At 47.1% G+C, this 26,679-nt stretch overlaps 1 protein-coding gene across 5 annotated transcripts in view; it reads left to right on the top strand.

The window, feature by feature from the left end:
* Window positions 1–26,679, top strand: part of MTCL1 (microtubule crosslinking factor 1) — a 118,697-nt gene that overhangs the window by 45,175 nt on the left and 46,843 nt on the right. For 3 of the 5 annotated variants that reach the window (XM_036322202.1, XM_036322198.1, XM_036322200.1), the window contains exons 4-7: window positions 13,722–13,781; window positions 15,468–15,542; window positions 19,904–21,205; window positions 22,299–22,454. In XM_036322202.1, the coding sequence (XP_036178095.1) occupies window positions 13,722–13,781; window positions 15,468–15,542; window positions 19,904–21,205; window positions 22,299–22,454 (1,593 nt within the window). The remainder of the gene's footprint in view (window positions 1–13,721; window positions 13,782–15,467; window positions 15,543–19,903; window positions 21,206–22,298; window positions 22,455–26,679) is intronic. The other 2 variants (XM_036322199.1, XM_036322201.1) reach the window with 1 other exon arrangement.

Here is a 26,679-nt window from a genome sequence, read left to right as displayed (position 1 = left end):
TCACAAACACTATAAAAACAACCTCCTGCAAAGAAAAGATGTTTAAAAAGCGGAGCATCATAATGAGGCCCTTGCTAAAGGAAATTGTTCTCTCAAGCCCAGACTTTTAGAGAAGCATGTAATTGGCATATATTCCTAGAGAAGAGTGTAAAGGTTCATAAATGATAAACTGTTATTATAATAGGTTTTCTGAGCAACCCAGGACTGGGTTTACCCAGGTTTACCAGCAACCCAGACAACACTAGGCCTGGGTCTCTGGGGTCTCAGACTTGAATAGGGTAGAATGGGAGACACGTCAGTGAGCTGTGGGTGTCCTGACTGAGAGCACAGTGACGTGTTTGGGGATCCCAGGTTTCTCCTGGGGCCCTGAAGAGCTGGGCTCATGCTTACGGGGCCTCTGAGTCCTAGAGGACTGGGTTTGCTCCACCTCGAAGGTGCGTTTGTGGGGTGGAGTCCTTTCTTACATTATAAAAGATGGATAAATGTGAAGTGACTTCAGCAGGACAACAGATGCTTTTTGCCCCTTTTGGGACCCCCAAAATACCAAAGGCACATCAGTGTTCCTTGTTGCATACTTTCCTGGTATGTAGGCTAATCTCGCCTGTCCATCTAGAATGGGAGAACAGTCAGCAGGGAGGTGAGCGGCCAACCATTGGTCTGATCTGGTTTCTCCCAAAATCCCTCGTCTGAGACAGCACGGTGTGGTGGAGAAATTCAGGCTACGAAGGGAGAGACTGGGTTCAAATCCTGCCTGTGGTGATGGACAAGTTACTTTCTCGGAGCCTGTTCCCTCCAATATGAAATGAGAATAATATCTCACAGAGGTTTTGAGGAGAAAAGGTCTTGAATATAAAATGTTTGCTTATAATGGAGCAAGCTATTAGATGCAAAATGCAAGCAGTGTGTTTGCTGACTCACCTGACGTTTTTGACCATGATCCTTTGGTGGGCGTATGGTCATTTCATCTCATTTGCCCTCCTAAGCCATCAGAAAGCAAGTGTTACGATCTTGGTTTCTCAGCTGACACAGAGGCCAAGGTAGATGGTCAGCTGGAGCTAAATCTAAGGCTCGGAACATTTTCTTTTTTACTTCCCTCTTGTCTTATCTCTATTCTTTACATCTTCCTTTACTCCTTTCATTCACTCTTTTCCTTCCAATACTTCAATGTATTTGTGTGTTTGTACAAAAAGAAAATATAAAATAATGTAGAGGGTATTCCTGCATTGCTTCCAACAAGTTTTAAAATTTTGCACCTCTATGAAAAACATAAAAATTTCTCCCACTAGTATCTGATAAATTATTTTTTTCCCTACAAATAAGTTATGATCACTGAGAGAAATTATTTACTTCTTATAAAGAAACCATGCATGTAATAGTTGATTAAAATATACTGACCTGAAACATCAGTAGATGTTTAGAGGTATAATAAAATAAAATTTTAAAATGTGTGCCATTGTTTAAAAAATGTAAGGCCTTTGGAGAAAAAAACTTGCTAAAGCTTTGGTCACTGTTTAAAAGCTGCCTTCAAAACATTTATAAACAGTTTGAATCTATCTGAATGTGTATTTTACAGATTAAAAACAGTACTTGATAATCTTAGCTTCTTGGCCATAAAAGGAGAGAAAGAATGTATAATATTGTACACATGGAAAGTGAAATAAATCACAGGATCTTATGGTGACACCCAGAATATAAGCTATAGAAGTCCATAGATTTTTGTTTGGGGTGCTTTGTTATGGCTCTTAAAATAGACTACTTTGGATATGGTTAATTATTTTATTATGGTAAAATATACATAACCTAAAATTTACCATTTTAATCCTTTTTAAGTATATAATTCAGTGGCATTGGATACGCGCTCAATGTTGTGCAACCATCACCACTATCTCTTTCTAGAACGTTTTCATCATCCCAAACAGAAACTCTACATCCATTAAACAGTAACTCTTCTGCCCCCCAGCCCCTAGTAACCTCTATTCTACTTTCTGCCTCTATGAATTTGCCTAATCCAGGGATCTCATATAAATGGAATCATAAAATATTTATCTTTTATTTTCACCTGGCTTATTTCACCTAGTTTTATGTTTTCAAGGTTCATCCATGTATCAGATTTTCCTTCCTTTTAATGGCTGAATAGTATTCCATTGAGTGTTTATGCCATATTTTGCTTATCCATTCATCTGTCAAATGGATGAGAGACTTGGACTGTCTCGACCTTTTTGCCTGTTATAAATAATGCTCTGCTGCAGGTATCCATTTGAGTCTCCAATAATTAGTGTTTTTAAAAGGTATTTTTCTGTAGGTTAGATTGCCAGAGAGAAGGTGTCAGGGCCCATGGGTGAATGGCACCCACATGCTCCTGGAGCTGTCTTGTGCAGTCTCGGTAGCTAAAGCCATCACATGCCTATAGACTCTGCAAACACAACACACGTGGTCCAGAAGCCAGAGGCAACCACCTGGCAAAGGCACAGTGACTTGTAACTGAGATGGAGATGTCTCTGTGGATCCCCCATGAAGAAAACATCACTGAATAGTTCAGCCTCTATTGAAGAGGGTGGGCATCACCACCAAGGAGCCTTCCAACAGAATGATCAAGGTGATCAAGTTTCCCTTGAATGCAGGAGAGAAAAAGGGACAAATACAAAAGGTTATGTGTAAGGGATGGCATGTTGCAATGTGGAGTGAGGAGAGAAGAGTTGATAGAAACCACATGGCTGCCCTTCTTGAGGACAACTGAGGGGGATTACAGGACACCCCCCACCCCTACTACCCCCACCCGCCCTTCCAAACCCCAGAGATGGCGATGGAGCGATGTCTGTAGCAGCTGAGATGAAGGAATGAGAAAGTATCCGCAGATGGGGTACAAGGAGTGGTAGAAGGATCAGTGGGGACCCCCTCTGTGGGTTACAGGCACCTGAGGCTCTGTGGGAGACAGGGGAGTAGGAGAGAAACGTGAGAAGAGGGGGTGACACAGGAGGTAAGGTGGGGTGTGCACATCCGTCCTGCTTTACAGCCAGTTTCGGTGCGTCCTTTCTCCTCTTTATCAATTTTATTCTTATTTAATTCTTGGTAGCTAGAGTCTTCTGTACACTCCTTTAGCCCGAAATAACCTGCTAACTGCGAAAAGGACATCTCTACCCTAGAATGTTAATTCACAATTAAGCTATTCTAATTGTCCTATTTCTAACAAAATGTGTAATATCTGCCCAGAGTGGAGGAGACTTTGACAATACCTGTGTCTGTTTTCAGTCATGTGGAAGAAAACAGAGAACCATAACCCAGAAATGATCAGGGGGTTAGAAAGAAAGAAGGAAGAAAACAATGTCTAAGAAAAGACTCACACCACGGGGGTTTTTCCCAGCACAGACAGGAGGCCAGCTGGCAGGGGCTCCCACCTGGGGCCAACCCAGGATACGTGGGTCCGACTTGTCTAAAGGCCTGGAAAGTGCATAATCTAACTCTTTTCTCATTTTTTTCCACCTGGGTGTTGGTTTATGTCTCAAGGAGAGTTCGTGTATTTGCTCATCTGGCTGATGCCATGACCAAAGAGAGGAGGTCTTTCCAGCGCATTTCATTTCACATGCTGGGTGCTTCTCAGTGTCCACCTAACACCAGACAGAAGCTGTTGTATGGAAGAAGTTTCACAATCTCTTTGCTCTTTATATCCCTTTCCTCTGCTTAATGCTTCTACTTATCCTTCCATTCAGCCAATCTCCTGCAACCTTATTATTCACTGTATGTTAATATGTTAAAGAAAAACCTTGTCAGTCACAAAGACAAGTGCCTCTCCTTTGATAATTGGCATCTGCCAGGATCTGATATCAGGGGAGGGCATGTGATGTCACCGTTTTTCTCCTCATAGTTTGACGCATTCTAAACATTGTGTGAGAGGCCATTTTTTTTGCCATTGGCTCTTGGCATATTTAATTCCTTTGTGGAGCATCTGACCTACTTATTTCCCTGAAATGATAGAAATAACACTCAATGTGAGAGAATTTTTTTTTAAGTTAAAATTTCATCTGTGAATGAGTAACAGACAATAGTAAGGTATTTTCCCGGCAGGCATTGAGTGGTCTGTGATATGAATTTAGAATTCTAAATTATCCATGTGCAGAAAAGAACATACAGAAACCATCCAGATGAGCAAGTTTACACTCCGCACATTTCCCACACAGAGTGGAAAACACATTTCTGTAAACATTGGTCTTTTTTTCCTAGAGAGAGAAAAAAGCTGGAATGGTTAATGATGGCTCTTACTCTCAATTTGCAAGTTAAAAAAAAAAAAAAAGAGGGGGCGGATGAATAGCATTTGAAAATATTAACCAAGGAATGAATTATAACTGCTTAGCAGACTAACGTTGGCTTTTTATGGCTGTCAGTTATTAAGCATATTACTTCATTGTGTCCTTACAAGAACCCTTTGTATAAAGTGGGTACTAATATTAGTCCCACATTTAAATAAGGAAACTAAGGCATCAGGAGCTCAGCGTCATAGGCCATGAGCAATGTGCTTGTCTTTGGACATGAATGCCCTTCTTCCTAGTCCACCTTCCCCTTTCATGCACGAGGCTTTTCACATGCTTGCTGGGAAGCTGAAAAATTCATGAAGATATTGGTCCAAAAGCCTAATTTGAGTTTTCAAGGTTTTTCCAAAGCCATACTGTGAAACCTTTAAAAACAAACAGTTGAGATTGCACATTCCACGCTGAGAGATCTCAGATGCTGTTACTCTAGATGGCAAAAGAAAAAAAATGCCGAAAATGAGTCAAAGGAAAATAGCGGAGTACAGAGATACATGGCCCAAAACTAGCGCAGGCATGAAGCATGGCGGTGTGGCAAGCGGAAGTCCGCGGACATCCAGGGGGAGGAAAAAAAGCCTTGCCACTGGCATGTTCCTATTTGCAGGATATTTGCTATTTAAACCTCCAAGAGACTCTTTCTCTGAATACCAGTTAGTGCTCTGATGCACTTTTGCATCCCCAAGTACATGTTTGCAGCAGCAACACACATGCACCTGAGTAAGGTGGAAGGAGAGGCGTGGCTGCCGGCTTTCCTTCTGGGAACCTGTGGAAGGGATGGAGGATGGAAAGGATGAGAACACGGTGCAGCCACCCAAGGGCACGCACAGCACTCTGGTGAACCCAGGGGTGAGAGATGACTGAACAGATGGCAAATGGGCAAAGCAAAGGCACCTCAGCTCTGAGTCACTGCGGCCTCGTCACGGCACTGCAGGGGCACACCACTCCAGGGCTAGGCGAGGCTTCCTCCCTGCGTCTCCCTGACCGCACCGAGGACCTTTGCAAGCCTCAGTCTGCTCCTGGTCAGTGAGGAACTGTGATTCCCACTGTCCATCCTGGGAAATGCAAATAGCAAGGCACTGTACATACACACCTTGTGGGGTATCCTTCCCTCTTCCCACAGTTCCTCGGGGCACCCATCACTCTCCCCAAGCCCAGTGCCTTTGGGCGGCAGGGATTTTTGGTTGAATAGTAGAAGCAGAGAATCTAGGGGTTGGAAGGACCTGGGACATCTGCTTTCATCCTTGGACAGGCGATGGCTCAGAAGTAGACATGCTTGCTTGTGAGAGACAAGTGAGTGATCTGTCCTGGTGGGAAATGGCCATGGAAGGTGCATCGGGGAGGAAGCAGGATAAAGCTTTCAAGTAGAAGGGATTTCCTGATTAAGCCCCTTTTACTCTGTCAATTCTGAAACCATCAGAGTCCAGCTTGATTGCATAAATAGATTTACCTGCAGCCCAGGGAGGAGCCCTCCTAGGAAAGGGCTGCCATGAGCCTGAGTAAAGAGTACCCTTGCCCTCTATAGCTGGGTGAGGCTTTCTAAATTGTGAGAGCTTGCACTTAAGATCTAACAACATCTGCATTTTCTCAGACCAGCATTTCATATGGGAAACTGTTAGAGATTTGGTGTCATTTTAGAAGACAAAACTAGACTGATGTGGCTCTGACACCGCAACGCAGATTTCACACACAGGAGGAGTGCCCCAATGAGCACTGCAGCCTGCACATCAGCAGCTCACGCCTGGTGACACCTCACAGGAACACCCACTTCATCCTCAGCAGTTCTGTCCGGAGAGCCTGCTCCACGGTGCCCCGTCCTCAGCAAGGCAGGAGCTGTCGGAACTCTCTGGGGGAGAGGAGCAGGTGGGGGAGATCCTTGGGCTTTCATGGTGGTCGCTCTGCTTTGCCTGTGGAGGGGCTGCAGTAGACATACCGGTCTGGGGCAGCTGACTGTGGTTTTAAATACTGCCTGGGATGTGCTATCTCATCGACATAATGTGCTAGCAGAAATATATGCGTGGTTTAGGGGCGTCAAGCTTCTCAGCCTGTGTGCTCAACAAAGAAGACAGGACCACAGATAAAAATGGCCCCCTAGCTTTTAATCACCTAAACGCAGCGCTGTTTTCATTCTTGCATTGAATGGCGCTCTGAAGTCTTGCCCAGGCGTTTCCCCACCAGGCTGGGCAGGGCAGCCCCTCCCTCTGCTCTGTGCCCATCCTTAGCCCAGAGCAGCTAGAGTTGTGCTTTTGGGCCAGGTTTCCTTCTACGGGAAGCATGTCTGTTTCTCAGTGCCCACTGGCTGGTCCGCCTCTGAAGGCAGGGCTGGCCATTCCCCACCAGTGTCCCAGCTACTCTTGGCCTCTAGGGATTTGTTTCTCCAGCTACAAGAACAGGCAGCATCTTGCCCCCTGCCCCGCAGCTCAGTTACTGGTCCTGCTTAGCTGAATCGTCTGCACAGTTTCCCGAATGGTGGTGGAGGTCATAGGACATTTGAGAGAGCTTTGCTCCACAGGAACCATGAAACCATGGGCGAGCATCCCCACTCGCCCCTTAAATCACTCAGCGTGCATCTTGGTGTTAAAGGTGGGAATCCAAGTTGTCACGAAGAATTGTTGAAGATTTACCCAAGGGGAAGGAATGGCTTTATGCAGAATACTCACCAGGGACGCTTTTGAGATATCAGAGCATTTCAGTGGATGATGAATGGAGCTGAGCAGTGGCTCAGATAACAGGGCTCCTCAGCAGACATGGGTCAGCAGGTTGGTCTCCGCCTGGTGGGGGAGACTCTTCGAGAGGAAGCCATCAGCCCGGAGGGTGATTAGAATCTCAGATCCAATTGCTGTCCCCAAATGAGCATTAGGCCCTTCTTTGTCCTCTGTTGGAAGATGTATTTGATGATCCCCAGCAGCACAGAGCTAATCCTGCCGGGGGGCTAATCCTCCAGTTTAATTTCCTGTTATTTTCTGTCTCTCTGGAGGCCACACAATCAGTCTTGTCTGTCAGTCTTGTCCATCGCTTCCAGAGGAGGCCAGGCAAAGGCAACACAGTATTAGGTTTAGTGGGGACATTTGCATTATGAGCCAGTTCTGTTGTCCTTAAAACATAACATCGTCCTTGATCTGAAAATATAATATATATATTAATTTTGATAATTTGGGAGAAATACAAAAAGTGTATGAAGAAAAACATGAAGTCACCCATAATTCTACTGCTTAGTAAAAATTTCCCAGTTTTTAGTAATCATAATTATTAATGGCTATACAATATTGTATTAACCGTTTTCCGTGAAATCAGGAACGTATGTGCATAATGGTTTTCTTTCCAACATTATGGCAATTTTCACATATAGTGAAGCTTAAGGAATTTTGTAGCAAACAACTGTATACTCACCACCTACATTCTATATTAATATTTTACTGTATTTGATCTATCATGTATCTATTGTCCATCCACCTATTTACCCATCTTATTTTTGGATACATTGAAAATAAATTTTAGACACCAATTCACTTTTCCCTAAATACACATTGTTAACTATAGCTTAATTCTTTTGTACACTTTTTTAGTTGATTTATATATACTAAAATGTGCAGATCTTAGATTTACTGAGTTTTCACAAATGTGTACATAAATTTTAATAGCATGATGGTTCTATTATTTAGAACAATGTGAAAGTTAATTTAGAAGGTTTAAGAAGTGTGACAGCAGGTTATTATGAAATAGTTGCACAAGTAATTCAGAACTTTTCCTGATGTTCTTTTGTTTGAAATATAAACAAACAAACAAAAGTACTAAGTATTTTCTCATATTACATGCACCTGAAAAAAAAAAGAGTAATGGATTTTCTCTGACAGGGGGCAACATATATACACTTTTACATATATATTGTATTTTGGCTTTGCTTTGTTTTTCAAAGTACTTCTCTTTTGTATTATTTCATTAGATTAAGAAAATAATTTGCCTATCTTGATGGACTGGTATATTTCTTTCCCATAGACCAGTGGGAGCCAGAAACATTATTTTAAAAAAGATACAAGCCTTATCTTCAGTTCTGACAGGCAAATGGCATACATTTCTATCAATTTTCAACTTTTCTGCACTTATTGTCACCTACTAAGTAAGTCAGTAGAGACTTCTGAAGTGTGGATTCCAATTTCGTATTTCATATAATGCTTGGTGATGTTGCTGAGTACCTGCATGGATGTGCTTACTAAGAGCTGGGATTCCTGCCCTGGCCGGATGGTTCAGTGTCATCCCATATACTGAAAGGCCGAAGGTTCAATTTCCAGTCAGGGCACATACCTAGGTTGTGCGTTCAATCCCTGGTCAGGGTGTGTACACGAGGCAACCAATAGATTTCTCTCACACATCAATATTTCTCTCTCTCTCTCCCCCCTTCCTTTCTCCCTAAAACATCAATAAAAACATACCCTCAGGTGAGGATTAAAAAGAAAAAAAAGAGTTGAGTTTCCTACAATTTGGGAGAAGGACATTTTTTTGGTGCAGTCATCATCATGGTCTTGCAATGGTCCTGATTTTCCTTTTTTTTTTTTTTTTTTTTTTGCATAAGAAGGATAACCTACAGCTTTACTTTATCATCTTCCATTTCATTTATTTTACCATGTTTGGTTGAGGTTACTGTGTTGTAGCATGTTTTAGCCAGCAATTTTCCAATCACTAGGCCTCAAGATATATGTCTCTAAGGTTTAAACTGAGCCAAGAAAAGCAAATGTGCAGCGACCTGTCATGTTTTATCATCATGTTCTTTCCCAGGAGAAGGTGCCGCCTGACAGGCTGGGTATGCAGTCTGGTCTGTTCCAGGTGGGCCTCATGGCCTGGATGGTGTGGCTGTGGCCTTCTTCAGCCGAAGTGTCTCAATATCATTTTCCTTCATGTCTCCTCATTTGCTTTGTGGTATTTCGTCTCTGCTAATAGTTTTATATCTTTTCCAAATAAGGACTTCTGCTGTCTGCAGCTCAAACCTTTCAGAAATAATCAGAGTGCCAACAAGCACATCACGGCCATGACGTATCTTGTGAGCAGAGCAATTTGCAACCATTCCTAGAATAGCTCTTTGTGCTTTTTCTCTAAAGAAAGGAGAGACTCTTTGGATGAGAAAACTCAGCAATTTGAGGCTTAGAAACCTTGAGAAAACAAAAAGAAAAACAGCCCAAATAAGGAAACTGGGCGTTGGAAGGCTTGGAGGCAGCTCTGAGGTTGGAGGCTGTGACCAGGAGCGAGAGCTGGAGTCGGGGACAGGTTGGTGCCCCATCTCCCAGTCTGGGGCACCTTGAAACACTACCTAATGTCTGCTGTGTTTTCTTATCTGTTAGTGATAATAATATATGCCTCGCAGGGTCTCGTGAGAATTAAATTAGGTTAGTTGTGTAAAGAAAGAGTTTAGCATTGTGCCTGACACACGTAAGTGCCCAACAAGTGGTAGTTGATAATATCACATTACCCTCCCAAACAGGGCCAGAGCGAGGGTTTTCTTCCATTTAAAAAATATATGTGTATTTTTTTATTGATTTCAGAGAAGAAGGGAGAGGGAGAGACAGATAGAAACATCAATGATGAGAGAGAATCATTGATCGGCTGTCTCCTGCACGCCCCCTACTGGGGACCGAGCCCGCAACCTGGGCATGTGCCCTTGACTGGAATCAAACCCGGGACCCTTCAGTCTGCAGGCTGATGCTCTATCCTCTGAGCCAAACCAGCTAGGGCGGGTTCCCTTCCCTTTATGGCCATGGAGGGTTTTCCATGGAATCCGAGGCGGGTTACGTGTATTGGGCCCTGCAGTGTAACTGGTGCAGCTGGTTTCGGGGGGATGCTATGTGATTCCATGGTGCAAAGGGAACCAGTCTCCCTGAGAACTGTTTCAGGGCAAGTGAAGAGGAGGAAAGGGCAGGAGGTATCTTCCAGCCAAGACGTGGTGCTTCTAGCTGAAGGGGAAGCTAATAGTTTTTACTCTTTACATCCTGTATCACCCAAATGAGAACTTTAATATGGGTAGAAGAATCTCGATGACTTCCTCCTTAAAGGAAGAAGACCTATGAACTATCATTTTCTTATTCTGATTTCGCAACTATGTGATATAAATCAGCCCCCCAAAAACCCAGACTACTTTCTGAATAATGAGATTCTGTAAGAATTTTGAAAATCATCTGCTTATACCCTCTTTTCCATATAGACTCATAATGTATAGCATTCTAATTCATATTTGCCTCCTTTTATTACCAATTTAAAACGTTAAAGCCCCAAAAGCCTCTCTCTGAAGACACTTTAGCCATGAGAGCTTGTTCGTTTTTCTGAAATTGCTTAGAAGAAACTGGCTAACTTAAAATAGGAAACATTAAGAATTGATATGGAAGTCCAAATAATTGCCTAACTTCATATTTTATTTAATCATATTCAGTACCCAGCAAATGCATCAGTCTTGGATGGATTCAATTTGGATTCACAAATCCAATTTCCCCCCCTTTTTCATAGGAATTTAGAATTGATTTTCTGGCAGTTGGCCAGATTAAAAAGAAAGAGTAGAATTAAACAGCAGGCACACCCCATTCTGGGTTCCATTTATTTGATAGTCTACATTTCCCCCTTTCCCTTAATTGTTTCTTGGAAGAGACTCTCCACTGGATCTTTGCGTCATCCAGAGGATGGCCACAAATAATGCTCATACAGATCGGCTGCTGTGGCTCAGTGGTTGAATGTCAACTTATGAACCAGGAGGTCACGGTTCAATTCCCGGTTAGGGCACATGCCCAAGTTGCAGGGGGGTGGGTGGTGGAGGGGCTTGGTCCCCAGTAGGGGGTGTGCAGAAGGCAGCCAATCAGTGATTATCTCATCATTGATGTTTCTATCTTTCTCTCCCTTTCCCTTCCTCTCTCTGAAATCAATAAAAAATATAGATATTTTTTTAAAAATGATGCTCATACAAATCATTCTATACCCAGGGTTCCTTGGCCAATAGGCAGGTGAGCCAGGGAGGAGACTGCACGCCAGAGTAGGGGCTTCATCACTGCTTGGAACATGGAGAGGGAGCCGTATGCCAGGGGCCTGCAGGGCAGTAGTCACCTGGCCAGTTTCTCCAACCCTTAGGGAGCCTCTTGGTCCTTTTAAAGAACTGTGTATGTATAGGTGATACCTCAAGGTCCGGGCTAATGAAAACAATTTCTAATTGTGGAAAAAAGCCCAACAACTTGGCACAGAACTTCTGATGAAGTTCCGCTGCAGTCCGACGTAGGAAGATGGGTGCTAGCCTCTTTTCTCTCACCTCGTTCAAGTACAAATTTTCATATCCTGGTTACTTTTGTTTTGTTTTCTTGCAAAAGAAATAGTATTTATTGTAGATAATTTGGAGACTATGAAAAGCCACACAAACAAAAACTAAAATCACCTGTCACCTGAAGATGATCATTATTAACATTTTTATACTATTTCTATAGCCTACTTTTCTAACAAACACATATAACACATACATATATTTATATTTTATTAGCTATAAATTGAAACCACAAAATACATGCTGTTTGTAACCTATATTTTCTATAGAGAATCGTCAGAAGTGTTTATCTCACTCAGCTCATTGAAATCAAAGAAACTCCTTCACTGCAGCGTGAATAATCCTGGAAAACCTACTTATTAAGAAGGGAAAGCTCAAGCCCTTCTTAAGACTTGCTTCATTTAACCCATCAGAGGAGACTGGTTCTCTTTGTAGCGTGATGCTGCTTTTACAAGAAAGCCTAAAGGAAATAAAGCTGCTTCTGCAGGGGGGACCAGAGACAAGCTTCCACACACCCACACACACCCTTGGTGACCAGGGAGTGCCCACTCACATGCTGATTCTATAAGCATCTCATCCATTCACTCAATTACACACACACGCACACACACCCACACACCCCACCCCCGACCCAGGCCTCCTAAAGGTTCAGGGAAACTAGAATTTTGTTTCTTTTACATATATATATATATATATATATATATATATATATATATATGTATATATATTGATTTTAGAGAGGAAGGGAGAGGGAAGAGAGATAGAAACATCAATGATGATAGAGAATCATTGATTGGCTGCCTCCTGCACACCCCAACTGGGGATTGAGCCCGCAACCCAGGCATGTCCCCTTGACTGGAATGGAACCCAGGACCCTTCAGAACACAGGCCAGTGCTCTAACCACTGAGCAAGACCAGCTAGGGCTAGAATTTTGTTTCTTAACCCTAAAATTCATCCAATAAATGGCATGGCCTAGTCTTCTGTGAAAGAGACACTTAAAATGTGAACAGAGCTGAGTTAATTAGCTTAAGGCTGACAGTTATGTGAGTGACGTGCATCAGAGCCTCCTTTCCCAGCTGCTTGGGTATGTGGGCTGCGGCAAAGGAATGAGGCAGAGAGGACTCTGAGCCCACCCACCTTCAGAGGCGTTCCCAGAGGAGCCAGGTGCTTGCCTCAGTCGGGGCGAAGCTGCCAAGGGAAGGGGGCGGCCCCCAGCGAGAATGTCCTCTCATTCACAGGTTTGCCAAGGTCTGAGTGACAGCCAGCAATCTGAACTTTCCAAGCCGCTTTCTTCCACCTTTCTCAGGATCACAGGAATGCTTTCAGGTCTCAAATTCCTCTTCTTCCCAGTAGTTCTTTCTTCATCCTTGACTGAGCAAAACCTGTCTGCCTCCCTGTTATTCCATTTCAGACCGCCCCCTGGGCCCTTGTGTTTATACCTGTGTTTATATTTCAGAAACACTTCTTGCCTATGGCAGGCAAAGGTGCACTGTAATGTATGTAACAGTAGGCAAGACCCAGTCCATTGAAGGACACTTACTTGTGGCCAAGGCCACATCACAAATGAATATATTAGGAACTCTCTTAGATCTTTAAGATGTAGGTTTAATCATGAATTGGGGCTTGTTCATGGAGAACGTTGCAACCTAGATTAGGTTTTCTCCAAAAACAAGAGCCACCCTTTCTCTCTACCACTTTTTTTTTTTTATATATGATCATTTACTTTTAGGCATTCAGGAAACATCAAATAATTTTGATATTAGTCCAAACAAAACATAATTAGTAAATAAGGCAACCTCAGACATATTATATATCTATTTCCAAAACTTCCTACCTTTTCCTCCTCTTGTCTCCCCTCCACTAGTACAAATGATCTAAGTTACCTTCCTTTTTCATGAAACTGAATAATTGAGGAATACCTGAAATATAATAATTAGGATTTAAAGCTTTTTAGAATTCAAAGACCTCACCAACCTATTTAATGGATTGAAATGTTGACCCTAAATGGTTTCTTGATTTCAGTGGGGGAAAAAGAGCCCTGTCCTTGTGTGTCCCCGGCCAGTGGGGATGGTGCCCACCCAGGGCAGGTGCCCGCTGTGACCCCTCCGTAATAGAATGTTGCTTGGATCTGTTTCAGAGTTCCCTGAAAAGAAGAGGCAGTCGGGAAACATACAAAGAAAAGAAAACCTTGAACCAGGTAAGCAGAGGTTTTGTTTTAATGTTACATCTCCTCAGGAGGCAATCACCTCATGTTGAATTTTCTTTAAAAATGTTACCGTTGCCTTTAAAATATTCAAAGAAACATTACCTGGCAAAAAATTTGGACTCATTCAAAACCTCCATGGGTGAAGCTTTTCTTTCCAAACCAACAGCTCCTCCCTTTTTGTTTCTTGCACCAATAAGCTGGTGATTCCTTCAAGAAAGAGAAGAACAGAATGGCTTTGTGTGAGACGTAATTTGGTGCCATTAGGGCTCTGGCAGTAACTGGTAAAAAGTCATTCACACAGTAACATAGTACAACTACTGTGCTATTCACAAGGTCATTCACACGGCGCTGTTTTGAGCATTGTTGTGTTTTTTTGTTGTTTTTTTTAAAATATATTTTATTGATTTTTCACAGAGAGGAAGGGAGAGAGATAGAAAGCTAGAAACATCGATGAGAGAGAAACAGCAATCAGCTGCCTCCTGCACATTTCCCACTGGGGATGTGCCCGCAACCCAGGTACATGCCCTTGACCAGAATCGAACCCGGGACCCTTGAGTCCGCAGGCCGACGCTCTATCCACTGAGCCAAACTGGTTTCGGCATGTTGTGTTTTTATATATATACTAGAGGCCTGTTGCACGGAGAGATTCGTGCAATAGGCCTTCCCTTCCCTTGGCCGCTGGCACCGATTTGCCTCTGGCACCTGGGACCCAGGCCTTCGCTCTGGCCGGGCTCTGGCCGGAGCCGACCCCGGAGCCATTAGGCTTCGCTGCTCTGGCCCCGGAGCCATCAGGCTTCACTCCACCACTTGGAGCCTACATATGCAAATTAACTGCCATCTTTGTTGGGTTAATTTGCATACTCTCCTGATTGGCTGGTTAGCATAGCAAAGGTATGGTCAATTTACATGTTTGTCTATTATTAGGTAAGATATATATGCGCAAGTTGAACAGTGTCCTAAATTGTCCTAAATGAAAGTGAAATGTTCTTACCAAAAGATGGCAAAAGCGTAGCCCTTTCTGTGTACATGGTATGTGTTCTTCAGAACTTTTTTGGCTTTTCTGAATACCTGCTTTACTGGATTCCTCTCTTCCTCCTTTTTGAAATCACTGCTAGTATTAGGTGTTGGAGGGAACAAAGGTATTATTGGGATATCAGCTCCCCGAGCTTTCAGAACAAGTGGTAATTAGAGAGATGCAGTAGCTAAGAGCTCTGCTGACCCACCCCTGTGAATTCCACACTGATTCCTTTGGTTTCTCCAGTCTCCAAATGCACTGATCCCCAGAGTGCCCTTCAAAGGGGGCCAGGCCGTGTGAACAGCAGGGATGCCAAAGGTGAACTGTTCTCTTCTACCACCTCTACTCCCCAGTCTCGCTTTGCCATTCACTAATACCAGGGAAATTGGAATCTGTAGTCCCACTGCTGCGTGCTTGAGCCCTCCTGGGCTTCGAGGATTTTCAGCTTGCCAGCTCTTGACCAGGGAAGATCTTTTCCTTAAAAGGGTAGCTGTTGCCCCATTCTGGAAGGAGCAGCATGGTATTGCCTTCCCCTGTGGGTAAATCGGGCTGAGAACAGCCGTGCTGCCCCTCAGGAGTGTTTGAGAAGCCCCGGGCATCGGGAATGTGTTCAGTCCCCCCCAGCCTGCAGTATCATTGAGAAAGGAGTTTCTGTCCAGCAGAGTGGTGGAGCGGAGCGCCTTGGGAACTGCAGGTCTGCAACCAAAACTCAAAGGAAACTGGCACCCCGGCGCAAGGTAGGAATGCGAGCAGTCAGCGCTTGGGGTGCTGGCTAGACATCAGACTTGCAAGCCAAAGAATATACACCTGTAGTGATATATTTTTGTTGCTTGGCAAGGCCTTTCCAGCTGCTGCTGGTGGTGGTGGTCCTCTGTGTGTCCTGCTCCCATGCCATGCTTGCCTTCTCTGCTTGCACAGGGACAGTGTCATGTGGAAAGTTTGACTCAACCTTCTGCTTTCATACTGCATTCCTGGGCTATCTGATCATCTCTTGAAACCAGAGCTTGATATCCTTCAGTTGAGGATTCAGCCTAGACCAGTGGTTCTCCACCTTCTGGCCCTTTAAATACAGTTCCTCATGTTGTGACCCAACCATAAAATTATTTTCGTTGCTACTTCATAACTCTAATGTTGCTACTGTTATGAATCGTAATGTAAATATCTGATATGCAGGATGGTCTTAGGCGACCCCTGTGAAAGGGTCGTTCGACCGCCAAAGGGGTCGCGACCCACAGGTTGAGAACCGCTGGCCTAGACCCTTACCCCGGAGATTTGGCAGAGTTTAGAAGTCTGTGGTTACAAAATAAGATGGGTAGCCAGCCTCCCGCTGCTTTAGGTGAGGCTGTGATTCTCTATCTCGTCAGAAGGAGTGACTTCCTGCCCCCAGAACAGGCTGAGCCCAGCATCCTGCCTCCCCTCCCGCACGCCGGCCCCAGAAGGTATAGCACCTTCTCCAGCCACCTCAACGGAGTGAGGAAGTCTGATGCTTTCATTAAATGCACACACTGCCTTGACTTCAAAGATTGCTCTTTCAAAAACTGCTTTAGTCTCGGTGGCAGGCCTCATCGTGCATGGGTGTTTAGTAGAGATGACAGCATGCTTTAATCATATGTGAAATTCCTGCTGTGTGTATAGTTCTTCCTTTAAGGAACAAGAAGACTTTTTGGATATTTTTTCAATCTTCAAGTACTCTAGAAATTGGACATCATTAGGGTATGTCATATAATCTTGCTTCTTTAACTGACCGGGATTTAGGTTCAAGGAGACAGAGGAGAATGGTTCTGGTTTATAGTCAGACTTGTGGGGAAGGCCAATGGAAAGGGGTGATGCGAGGTTCAAGGTTTCCAGAAATCAAGGCAATTTGAGGGTTTCATAGTATTTTTCTACTCTAAGTATTTATAACCAAGTGTTTCGGAACCCTTGTGCAAGGCCTGGTTCATGTGCCTCTTAGAGATATTACCCTCAACTTCTTAGCTCCACTTTTGGGGAACACTCTCTGCAGAGATCACCTGAGACTCCCTGGTCTGGGTTTGAGACAAAAGCTCCCAAGAATTGAGCAGGTAACTCCGCCCCTCGTTTCCAACCTGTTCTTCCATATCAAGGCCTCACCAGTTGCAAGTTTCCATAGAAGTAGGGTTAGGGCATTGGTTACAGTAGGTGGTCTTGTCCATCTCTGGGTCTGCTCAGGCTTGAGGTGGGCAGAGGTTGGAATTCCCTTGTGGCTGGCGACATTGTCTTCCATGACCTCTGCTGCCATCCTCATGTACGAAGGTGACTTTTTCTGTTCTGTGGTGGAGATAGGATCACTTAGGTGATATTGGATGAAGGATAAACACTGGCTATCAAGTTAATGATGGGGCTAGGGGCATTATCTTGTCTTGTCCAAGGCTTTTCACTCCTACACTAATCCATTTACAAAGTATTGGTAGTCCATCTCCATTGATTTCTTGGGAATCTAGGTTTAACAACAAATTGAAAAGGTACTTTTGCTTGTTTTACTTTAGAAAGTTTTATGAAGCTGGGGTCATTTAAAAGTAAAATGTCAATTTCTGGTGCATAGTAAGTACTCAGTATGTACAGGAAGAATGAATGAATCAACAAATATGCATACTTTCTCCTTAGTATTAGGATAGACTACAATATGTCTTTTACAGCCCATCTATTCAATTAGGCCCTTTAAAAATATATACATCACTATCCCAGCAGTGTTAATAACACGTGTTGCTTAGTGTGAGTGGGCAGACAGCTTCATTTCCCAGTTAGTCATAGAAGCCCTTTTTATGTCTGCTTAATCCCCCAAAACCAAATCCTTAATGGGATGAGTTTGTAGGACATGAAGACCATGCTCTGTTCCCAATGGTATTTATATACAGTGGGGCCTTGACTTACGAGTTTAATTCGTTCCGTGACGGAGCTCGTAACTCAAATTACTAGTATGTCAAATCATAAAGTGAACGAGTGAGACACGTGATGCTGGGCTGATGTTGTGGCGTTCACTGTGACGTTCGCTGCGCCAACTAGCGGTGGGGTATCTGAAGCTGGCTCATAACCCGAATTTTAGCTCGCAACTCAAAGCAAAAATCGGCCGAGAGACTGCTCATATCTCGAAAAACTTGTTAGTTGGGACACTCATAAGTCAAGGCCCCACTGTATTACCCTCTGATACACAGAGCGGGGGGGAGGAGTGGGGAGAGTAGAGTTACTGGCTCCTTCCCCTAATATTAATTGTGTTTCAGACAAAGAGAAAGTTAATTTCAGGGTGCTAGAGTATGGAGATTTATCATACATACACAAGCCACTTTGCTATACATTATTCCATTTGACCTTCAAAACGACCTTGTGATTGAGCTAGGATCCTGCTTTAGACATAGGGAGATGGGTTCACCAGGGCTCTGTGATCAGCCCATGGTACCAGGGACAGAGGGGCAGAGTGGAACTCAGGGCAGCATGTTTGACCCCAGGTGCGGCAGGACTGGTTTGTCCTCTGCTAGGAGGGTGGCAGGGGGAGCATGTCCTTCAGAAGATGTACAGACAGCACCAGGGCCTACGTTCCACACAGCACTGGCTCACAGCTGGCCTTAGGTTTTTCCTCCAGTCGGCCCTGTCACATCACTCCCTATCCCCAGTAGATTTGTGGTACAGGGAAGAGGTGGGTGGGTGGAAGGATGTAAGTTGGGGGGTCACCAAGGGAGGTCTTTCCGTATCTTTCTGACTAATGGTGAGAGGTGGCAAAAACATGGCAGAGAATGAGTGTGAAAGTTGTGTCAACTCTACTAGGCCATGCGAGCACACACTCAAAGACTTCATTCTCCCCAAGGGGTTGACTTGTTCCAGATATTGGTTTGATGACTTCCCTTCCCTTGAAGCTGATGGGGTTTGCCTACCCTCCAGCATGCTGTTGAGTGTCTCTGTGTTATGGGGAATCCTTTGCTGAAAGTTTTGTCCCCATGACAGTCCTTTGAAACTTCTGATAGCCAACCAAAAGGAATGATTCATGAAAGTGGTCATTGTTCCCACTGAATGTGATAGAAAACCTTTGTGCAAGCCCAAACCAGAATTCATGTCGCTTCACGGCTTTGAGACCTGCACTGTGAAGGCAGAGTCAGCTTTCCAGTTGGCCAAATATTGCCCTCTTGACCTCAGCCAAGCAGTGTGGCATTTAGGAGAGTCTGTTTGGGTGACCCTCGGCATCCTCTGGTATTCCAGTAATAACTACATCTCAGGTTTTGAAACACTTAACCTCCTTGTGTTGGGTTTCTGAGTTTACTTTCCTGCTGTGTTATAGCAACTAAAGGGAGCGGAACATAACCTCAGGCTCTGAAGTTACACTTGCATGGCGGAAGGTTGTGAGTAACCCAGGTGCTTAGGTTTGCAGTAACCAATTCATACTAACTGTCAGAGCTTGGTACTTACTCCACACCTTGACTCCCAAAGCACCCTCATGCCTGTCATCTCATAATTTTGTGTTCATGTCATCCTTGTGATACACTGGGGATGGGGAGATCTGGGGAGGGGGAGGGGCATTGCCATGTCTCAGGTTCTCAGCATGTCAGTGGAAAGCCTGGCCATGATTTGGGGTCACCTGGCCTCCCCCTCTTGGTATCACCTGTGGGTTGCTGACCACTTTGGATGAGGGAGGTCTGCACCATGGAGGAAGTGAGTGGCCACAGGTGGAAGTGGCTACGGAAGCCTGTGTGCCTGCCCCAGACTTGGCGGGGGGTTCTCTCTCCCACTGATGCCAGTGATGAGTCAGGTTGGACCACAAGGTAACGCAGGATCACTGCATCACTGGCAGGTGTTGAGTTTCATTTCATTTTCTCCTCACGCATCACCTGTATGATGGTTTTCATGTGCACGTGTTTTCCAAACTAATTGTTTGGTTTCTTTTGTGTCTGTGACAAAGCAGCAGACGTTGTGAAGGCCCCAGCTCCCCTTGGCTTTGTTTTGGCCCCTTCTCCTGTAACCTGACGCACTGACAAAAAGATCGGTGTTTTGTTTTTTTGTGTGTGTTGGGGGCGAGGTGCGAGGGAAATCATCAAAAACACGAACATTTGGTATTGTCAAATAACCCTTCTCTCGGGCTGTTCTTTCCTGGCAGGATGACAGTGCCGATTTGAAATGCCAGCTTCAGTTTGCCAAAGAGGAAGGCTCCCTGATGCGCAAAAAGATGGCCAAGCTGGGCAAGGAGAAGGACGAGCTGGAGCAGGAGCTCCAGAAGTACAAGGCCCTGTATGGGGACGTGGACAGCCCCCTGCCCACCGGGGAAGCCGGTGGGCCACCCAGCACCAGGGAGGCGGAGCTGAAGCTGCGGCTGAAGTTGGTAGAGGAAGAAGCCAACATCTTGGGCAGGAAGATCGTGGAGCTGGAAGTGGAGAACCGAGGCCTCAAAGCGGAGATGGAGGACATGCGAGGCCAGTATGAGCGAGAGGGTCCCGGCCGGGACCACCTCCCGAGCATTCCTACCTCACCCTTCGGCGACTCCCTGGAGTCCTCCACGGAGCTCCGCCGACACCTGCAGTTTGTGGAGGAGGAAGCGGAGCTGCTTCGAAGGTCCATATCTGAGATCGAAGACCACAACCGGCAGCTAACACATGAGCTGAGCAAGTTCAAGTTTGAACCGCGCCCGGAGCCCGGGTGGCTGGCGGATGGCGGAGGCAAGGGCATGAATGGCGGGGGTCCCCTGCAGGAGGAGCTGAAGTCCGCTCAGCTGCAGATCAGCGAGCTGAGTGGGAAGGTCCTGAAGCTGCAGTATGAGAACCGGGTGCTGCTGTCCAACGTCCAGCGCTACGACCTGGCCGCCCACCTGGGCCTGCGTGCCCCGAGCCCCCGGGACAGCGACGCCGACAGCGACACAGGCAAGAAGGAGAGCGATGGGGAGGAAGGCCGCCTGCCCCAGCCCAGGCGGGAGGGCCCCATTGGCGGGGAGAGTGACTCGGAAGAGGTGTTGGAGAAGACGTCCGGCTTCAGCAGCGGAAAGCCGTCGGAGGCCAGCGAGCTGTGTCCGGCAGAGGTCCTGAGGGCCAGGGAGGACTCCGAGTGCTTGGTGAGCATAAAGCATGAGGCTGAGCGGCTGGAACGGACCATGGAGAGCCTCATCACGGACACCAATGGCTTTGTGGACGACGTGGCCTCGCCAGGGCCTGGTGTTCAGGGGGAGGGGGATGGGAAGGGGCCCCAGCTGCTGGGGACCATCAATGCCAGGATGAAGACTTTCCGGAAGGAGCTCCAGACCTTCCTGGAGCAGGTGAACCGGCTCGGGGATGGTGTGAGGGAGCGCCTGGAAGGCCTGTCCCCCTTGCCCCACCTCACAGAGTCCTCCAGCTTCCTCTCCACCGTGACCTCCGTGTCCCGGGACTCCCCCATCGGGAACCTGGGGAAGGAGCTGGTCCCAGACTTGCAGGTAAGGGGGCTCCTGGCTCTGCCTCCCTGCTCGGTTTTGCTCTTCCTCCTCCTTGCTGGCCTTGCTGCACTTGAACTCATTCTGCTCACGGCTGCTTGGTTATGATTTCAAGCCTGCATTGTACTAAAGCCTCAAGTGTCAACCAAATCCTTTCTATTGGTTGGATTTCTTTTTGTTTCCGTTCTCTTTTATTTCCTTGTTTCTTTTTCCCTTTTCCTCTCTTATTTTTAACTGCGCCGTTGCTCTTGGCTTAGAGGTCCTCCCTCATGACACCAGGCTAATCCCAATGGAAGCGATAGGGATCGAAGCAGTCTTTCTCTATTTTTGGTGTCTCAAACGACCAGCTATCCTGATGAAGAAGCTAAGAGGAGTTTAAGACAAAGTGCAAACTCATTTCACAGTCAGGATAAGTAGCAAACTCGCTCAGGAGCAAGTTTCATTGCCAAAGGGGACAGTTCTGGAAGGCCCTAGGCACCCAGGCCCACCCACTCCCACTGGAAGATGAGCCAGAGTGGGGAGAGGAGCGCAGCTCTGAGAGAAGGATGGTTGCGATGGAAAGTCTCGCTGCTGGCTTGCTCCCGCTGCCCTCCCTGAGCCGAGGGTGAGGGCCGAGTGGAGTAGCCGTCCCAGGACTGCTTTCCTATGCGTCGCCCTGGGGTGCATGGCCCAGCTGCCACCCTGGATTATGGCTTTGACTGCTCGACCACAGCGCGGAAGGAGGAGCCTTGCTTCCGTATCCTTCATGGGTAGCGTGCTTGCGGTTGCGTCTGTGATTCATGCATCCCCATTGCATGCGCCTCATAACCAGTGTTTTGCATTCTTCCCCCCTCTCTCTTTGCTTTCCAGATCTTTCAGCCCATCGTTTTGCTCATCCTCATTTTGGTTCTGTTCTCTTCACTCTCTTACGCCACTGTGTTTAAGTTGGTTTTTCTGTCCATGCTTTTCTTCGTCTGGTAGTGTTCTCAGTCGTCTGCCTTACCCATTTCTGTTTTCTTTATCTCCCTTCCCTACCCCACCCTCACCCTCTTGTCCTTTGTTTTTTATTTAAAATTTAAAAAACAACAACAACCAAATCCCTCCATGCACCTAACAGTCCAAACTGAGAGATCAGATGGAGTGGCAGCTGGGTCAGGAGCGAGGGGACGAGCGGGAGCACTCGCACCTCCGAGCCACGCGGGAGCTGCACCGCCGAGCCGACGGGGATGCCCGGAGCTGCAGGCCGGGAGGCCAGAGCTGTTTCAATCTAGAGGTCAGCAAGCTGGCTGGTCCCACCGGCCGACCCTCTCCCCTGCCCTCCCACCCTTCCTTTGCTGTGTGGTTGGCTGTCTGACATTTCCTGTGAGTCCAAGGCCCTTAGTGAACACAGTAGGAGAAGATGGAATCAGGAGGACTTCACTAGAAGCCGACCCACTGCATGCAGCTGGAACTGGAGGGTCTACACAGGCTGAATGCAGGGAACTGCCAGCACCCCCTGTCAGGCAGGCATGGTCCCACCCGTACACCTGTGTCTCCAGGGCCCGGGGGTGCCTGGAAATGTAGCAAGACATAGGGGACTGATTTGTGAGCATTACCTGGCTTCTTGTCAAACGGGAAAGAAAACTGGGATAACACCAAGCACTGTTTTTGCTAGTCTGGAGAAAACCCCTCCCGTGTGTCTCACACGTCCCGTAGTTTCTGGTGACAGCGCTCTGGCCAGCAGCAGATTCAAGGAGTGCACTCCTGACCTGGACTCTTCAGCATGCTCTGTTGTTGCCACAGTAACGCCTTGTCAACAAAGTCCTGAGCCACCACAGATACTCCATTCTATGAAACAGTTGTCAGTGGTCCTGTCAGCAAAAGCTCCTCCGTGCAAGTAATTCCACCCAGCACCAAAAGACAGGTGTCGCTGAGGAGTGAGTCCCTGACTCTGCTACTGCTGGTCAAGGCAGGGTATTGCAGGGTTAGAGCAACATAGTACACATTAGAAAATATCTGGATAAAGAATCTTAGTTTATTATTCCCAGTGGGGGTGTTACCCCTCAGCTCTGAGGCTTCTTAGTGGCTCCCAAAGGGCAGAGTAGTGGTGGGCAGGTGGGAGGGAGCCTCACCTGGAAGCAAACAGAAGCTCCCTCCACAAGAAGGTCAGGCATTTGACTAAGAAATGAAGAGCATTCGGGGTGGAGCGCTCGGCCTTTCGCTCAGCTTGCAGCTAATGCCTTGGTTAGGCTGTGAGTCCCACTGTTAGAGGTAGGCGGGTGGGGCAGCTGGCCCACCCAGACGTGAGTTCAGATATCTCCAGCCTGTGAGAGAGTATGTCACATTTCTGCCCTCGTGGACAGGGCACACAGTAACATGAAAACCTTCCCCAAAAAGCTTAAGTAAAACAAAAACAGTTTTTGAAACAGCCTTTGTAGCCCACCACCTTACATTACTTTGGCAGAGGCCAGGCTCCCCCAAAGGTGGCATCCAAGTCCGTGCCCCGGAGAGAAGTAGCTGTGGGCCACACAGAGGCGTGGCCAGGAGAATTCTGCATGCCAGTGGCCAAGCACACGGCAGCACCAGCTCCCGGACGACCGGCGGAAGCCCCGCGTGCCGTGTGGGGTTGCTGCGTGCCGTTCCAGAGCAGCAGCGCCGGTCCTCCCAGTCTGGAGCTCACGGTGCCCAGAATAAGCATTTGTGATTTTTAAAGATGTTTTCTGAGCACGGGCTCTGGACATGGAATTGGACATGTATTACAGCAGATCAACTTTAGTGTGTTCTCATTCCAAATTTGCAGGTCAGCTGTTCCTAGGTTTTATACCAAAAGTAAAACAGGACACTACATATGTAGGTTTCCCCCCAAATACGGATTTAGAGATTAGTGTGTCTTGTGACTCTATGGAACTTTCACAATAAAAACCCTTTGATCCACCCGGGCCCCAGGCAGGGTCTTCATCTGGAATACTGGTTGCTTGGACACTAGCAGACTCACAATTCTATACATTTCAAATGAATTGAATGATCCACCTCCAAGGCGGAAAGCTCAGGAAGACACGTGTCCCAGCTCTCAGTTCAACTGAGTACAGTGATGTCTAGCAGGGCCGCCATGCTGTGCTGGAGTCAACCCTGGCATGGGCATCGGGCTCTGGGTCCTGGCCGCTCTGTGTCCATTACTAGCCCTGTTTCTCAGGCGAGTGTCAGCCTCTGTTTTCTCATCTGTAAAATGGCCCTGCCTGCTTCATGTGGTTATATGTGGATGATTCTCAGAGCCAATGAGCTATTACCTGAACAAGTACACTAAAAGGTGCTAAATGCCATCTAAGCATCAAGTATCCTATCTAATAAAAGAGAAACATGGTAATTGGCATACGACCGCTACCCTTCCCATTGACTAATCAGGGAGATATGCAAATTAACTGCCAGCCAAGATGGCCGCCGGCAGCCAGGCGGCTTAAAGCGAACATGAGGCTTGCTTGCTTCAGTGACGGAGGACTCCAACGTTCCCCGCCTGCCGCTGCCGGCCTCTGAGCTGCAACTCTAAGCAACTATGTTACAAATATAGAAGCTAAACAAAACCCCAGAAACCTGCTTTAGTCCATCGGGCTTCAGCCAGCAGGATCGCAACATTGTTTGAAACCTGCTTTCAGCAGCGGAGGCCTAAGAGCTGGAGCCAAGCCTCCAAGCTAAAGCTGGCCCAGAATAAAAAAAAAAAAGAAAAAAAGGAGCGGTTGGGAGCTTCAGTCACCCCCAGCCTGAAAACAGCCCTCAGCCCCTCACCCAAACTGGCCAGGCACCCCAGTGGGGACCCCCACCCTGAAGGGTGTGTGACCAGCTGAAAACAGCCATCATCCCCTCACCCATGCTGGCCAGACACCCCAATGGGGACCCCCACCCTGATCCAGGACACCCTTCAGGGCAAACCAGCCGGCCCCAACCCATGTACCAGGCCTCTATCCTATATAGTAAAAGGGTAATATGCCTCCCAGCACCGGGATCAGCGGAGCCGAGAGGCCTCCTGGCACCGGGATCAGTGTGACAGGGGGCAGCGCCCAAACCCCCTGATCACCCTGCGGCTCTGTGTGTGACAGGGGGCGGGGCCACAACCTCCCTATCCGCCCTGCTCTGTGGGTGATAGAAGGCGGCTCCCCAACCCCCACCCCACGGGCCCTGCTCTGTGTGTGATGGGGTAGAGCCATAACCTCCCCATCGGCCCTACTCTGTGAGTGACAGGGGGGAGCTCCTCAACCCCCTGATCGGCCCTGCTCTGTGCGTGACAGGGGGTGGCGCCACAACCTCCCCATCGACCCTGCCTTGAGTGTGACAGGGGGCGGTGCCCCAACCTCCCAATCAGCCCTACCCTGAGCGTGACTGAGGGTGGCATCGCAACCTCCTGATCCACCCTGCTCTGTGCATGATAGGGGGCAGCGCCCCAACTCCCCAATCAGCCCTGCTCTGAGCCCGACCAGGGGCTGCACCTAGGGATTGGGCCTGCCCTCTGCCACCCGGGAGCAGGCCTAAGCCAGCAGGTCGTTATCTCCCGAGGGGTCCCAGACTGCGAGAGGGCACAGGCCAGGCTGAGGGACCCCCCCCCCCCCCCCGAGTGCATAAATTTTTGTGCACCGGGCCTCTAGTGATTAATAATAAGGAGAGGGATTATGTCCCGCCATCGAAGACTATAGGCGGGAAGGGGTGTCACAGCTGCCCTGGTCATGGGACCAATTTTCTCTGCCCACTGTAGCCCTTTGTCACTTGTTACTGGCTGCTCCTGGGTCCTGTGCAGAAGCACAGCTCTGGCCGGACATGATACACTATTTGAGGAGAAATGCAGCTCCCCTCCCAAAGGCACCATCAGTCAAGGCCTGTCACACAGCCCTGTTCAGTTAAGCTCTGATCAAGTGTGCGATGGTGCTAGGCCTCTGATACGTCTTCCTGTCGCTTGCCACATACATACACGCACTGCATAGCTTCAGAAACCGGCAACGGTCTTAGAGAAAGAGAAATACTTTACTGGATAAAACTGAACGTTCTAGGAAGGCAAACTCCAGAAGAGGGAGACTAGCCGCGTTAGTTGGTGCCATATGGCAGGTCCGGGTAGCCGAACAATGTGGCTCAGAAGGGAATGTCTGACTCCCTCATGATGAGAATGAGAAAAACGAGGCCCGAGTGGAGCATCCGGCCATTCAGCTCTCCAGGGGGACAGAGGTAGGACTGGGTCTAAAACAGTCTGCTCAGGCCTGGTCAGTCCTGTCCCCCTGCTGCCCAGGACCGCAGGGACTGGCAGCCCTGACCTCCCCTTGCTCCCGGGGCCCGGACACGCCAACAAGAGCTCCATTTCCTGGGGGAGTTTCTAAACACGTATCACTGAGGTGATTAACTGCATGGCCAGTGATGTGGCCAAGGTATGTTTCTTCTTTTTAAACATCTGCCTGTTTTTCTTTAATTTTATATATTTTAATGAGAACATAAAAAAAGAAGAAAACTCATAGTGAAAGGCAGTGTCTCAGGAGCATGCCTAG

The sequence above is a fragment of the Myotis myotis genome, unplaced genomic scaffold (genome assembly GCF_014108235.1).
Source record: "Myotis myotis isolate mMyoMyo1 unplaced genomic scaffold, mMyoMyo1.p scaffold_m19_p_9, whole genome shotgun sequence".
NCBI lineage: Eukaryota > Metazoa > Chordata > Mammalia > Chiroptera > Vespertilionidae > Myotis > Myotis myotis.
Note: the sequence above shows the minus strand (reverse complement) of the source record. Positions and strands in the feature narration are given on the sequence as shown.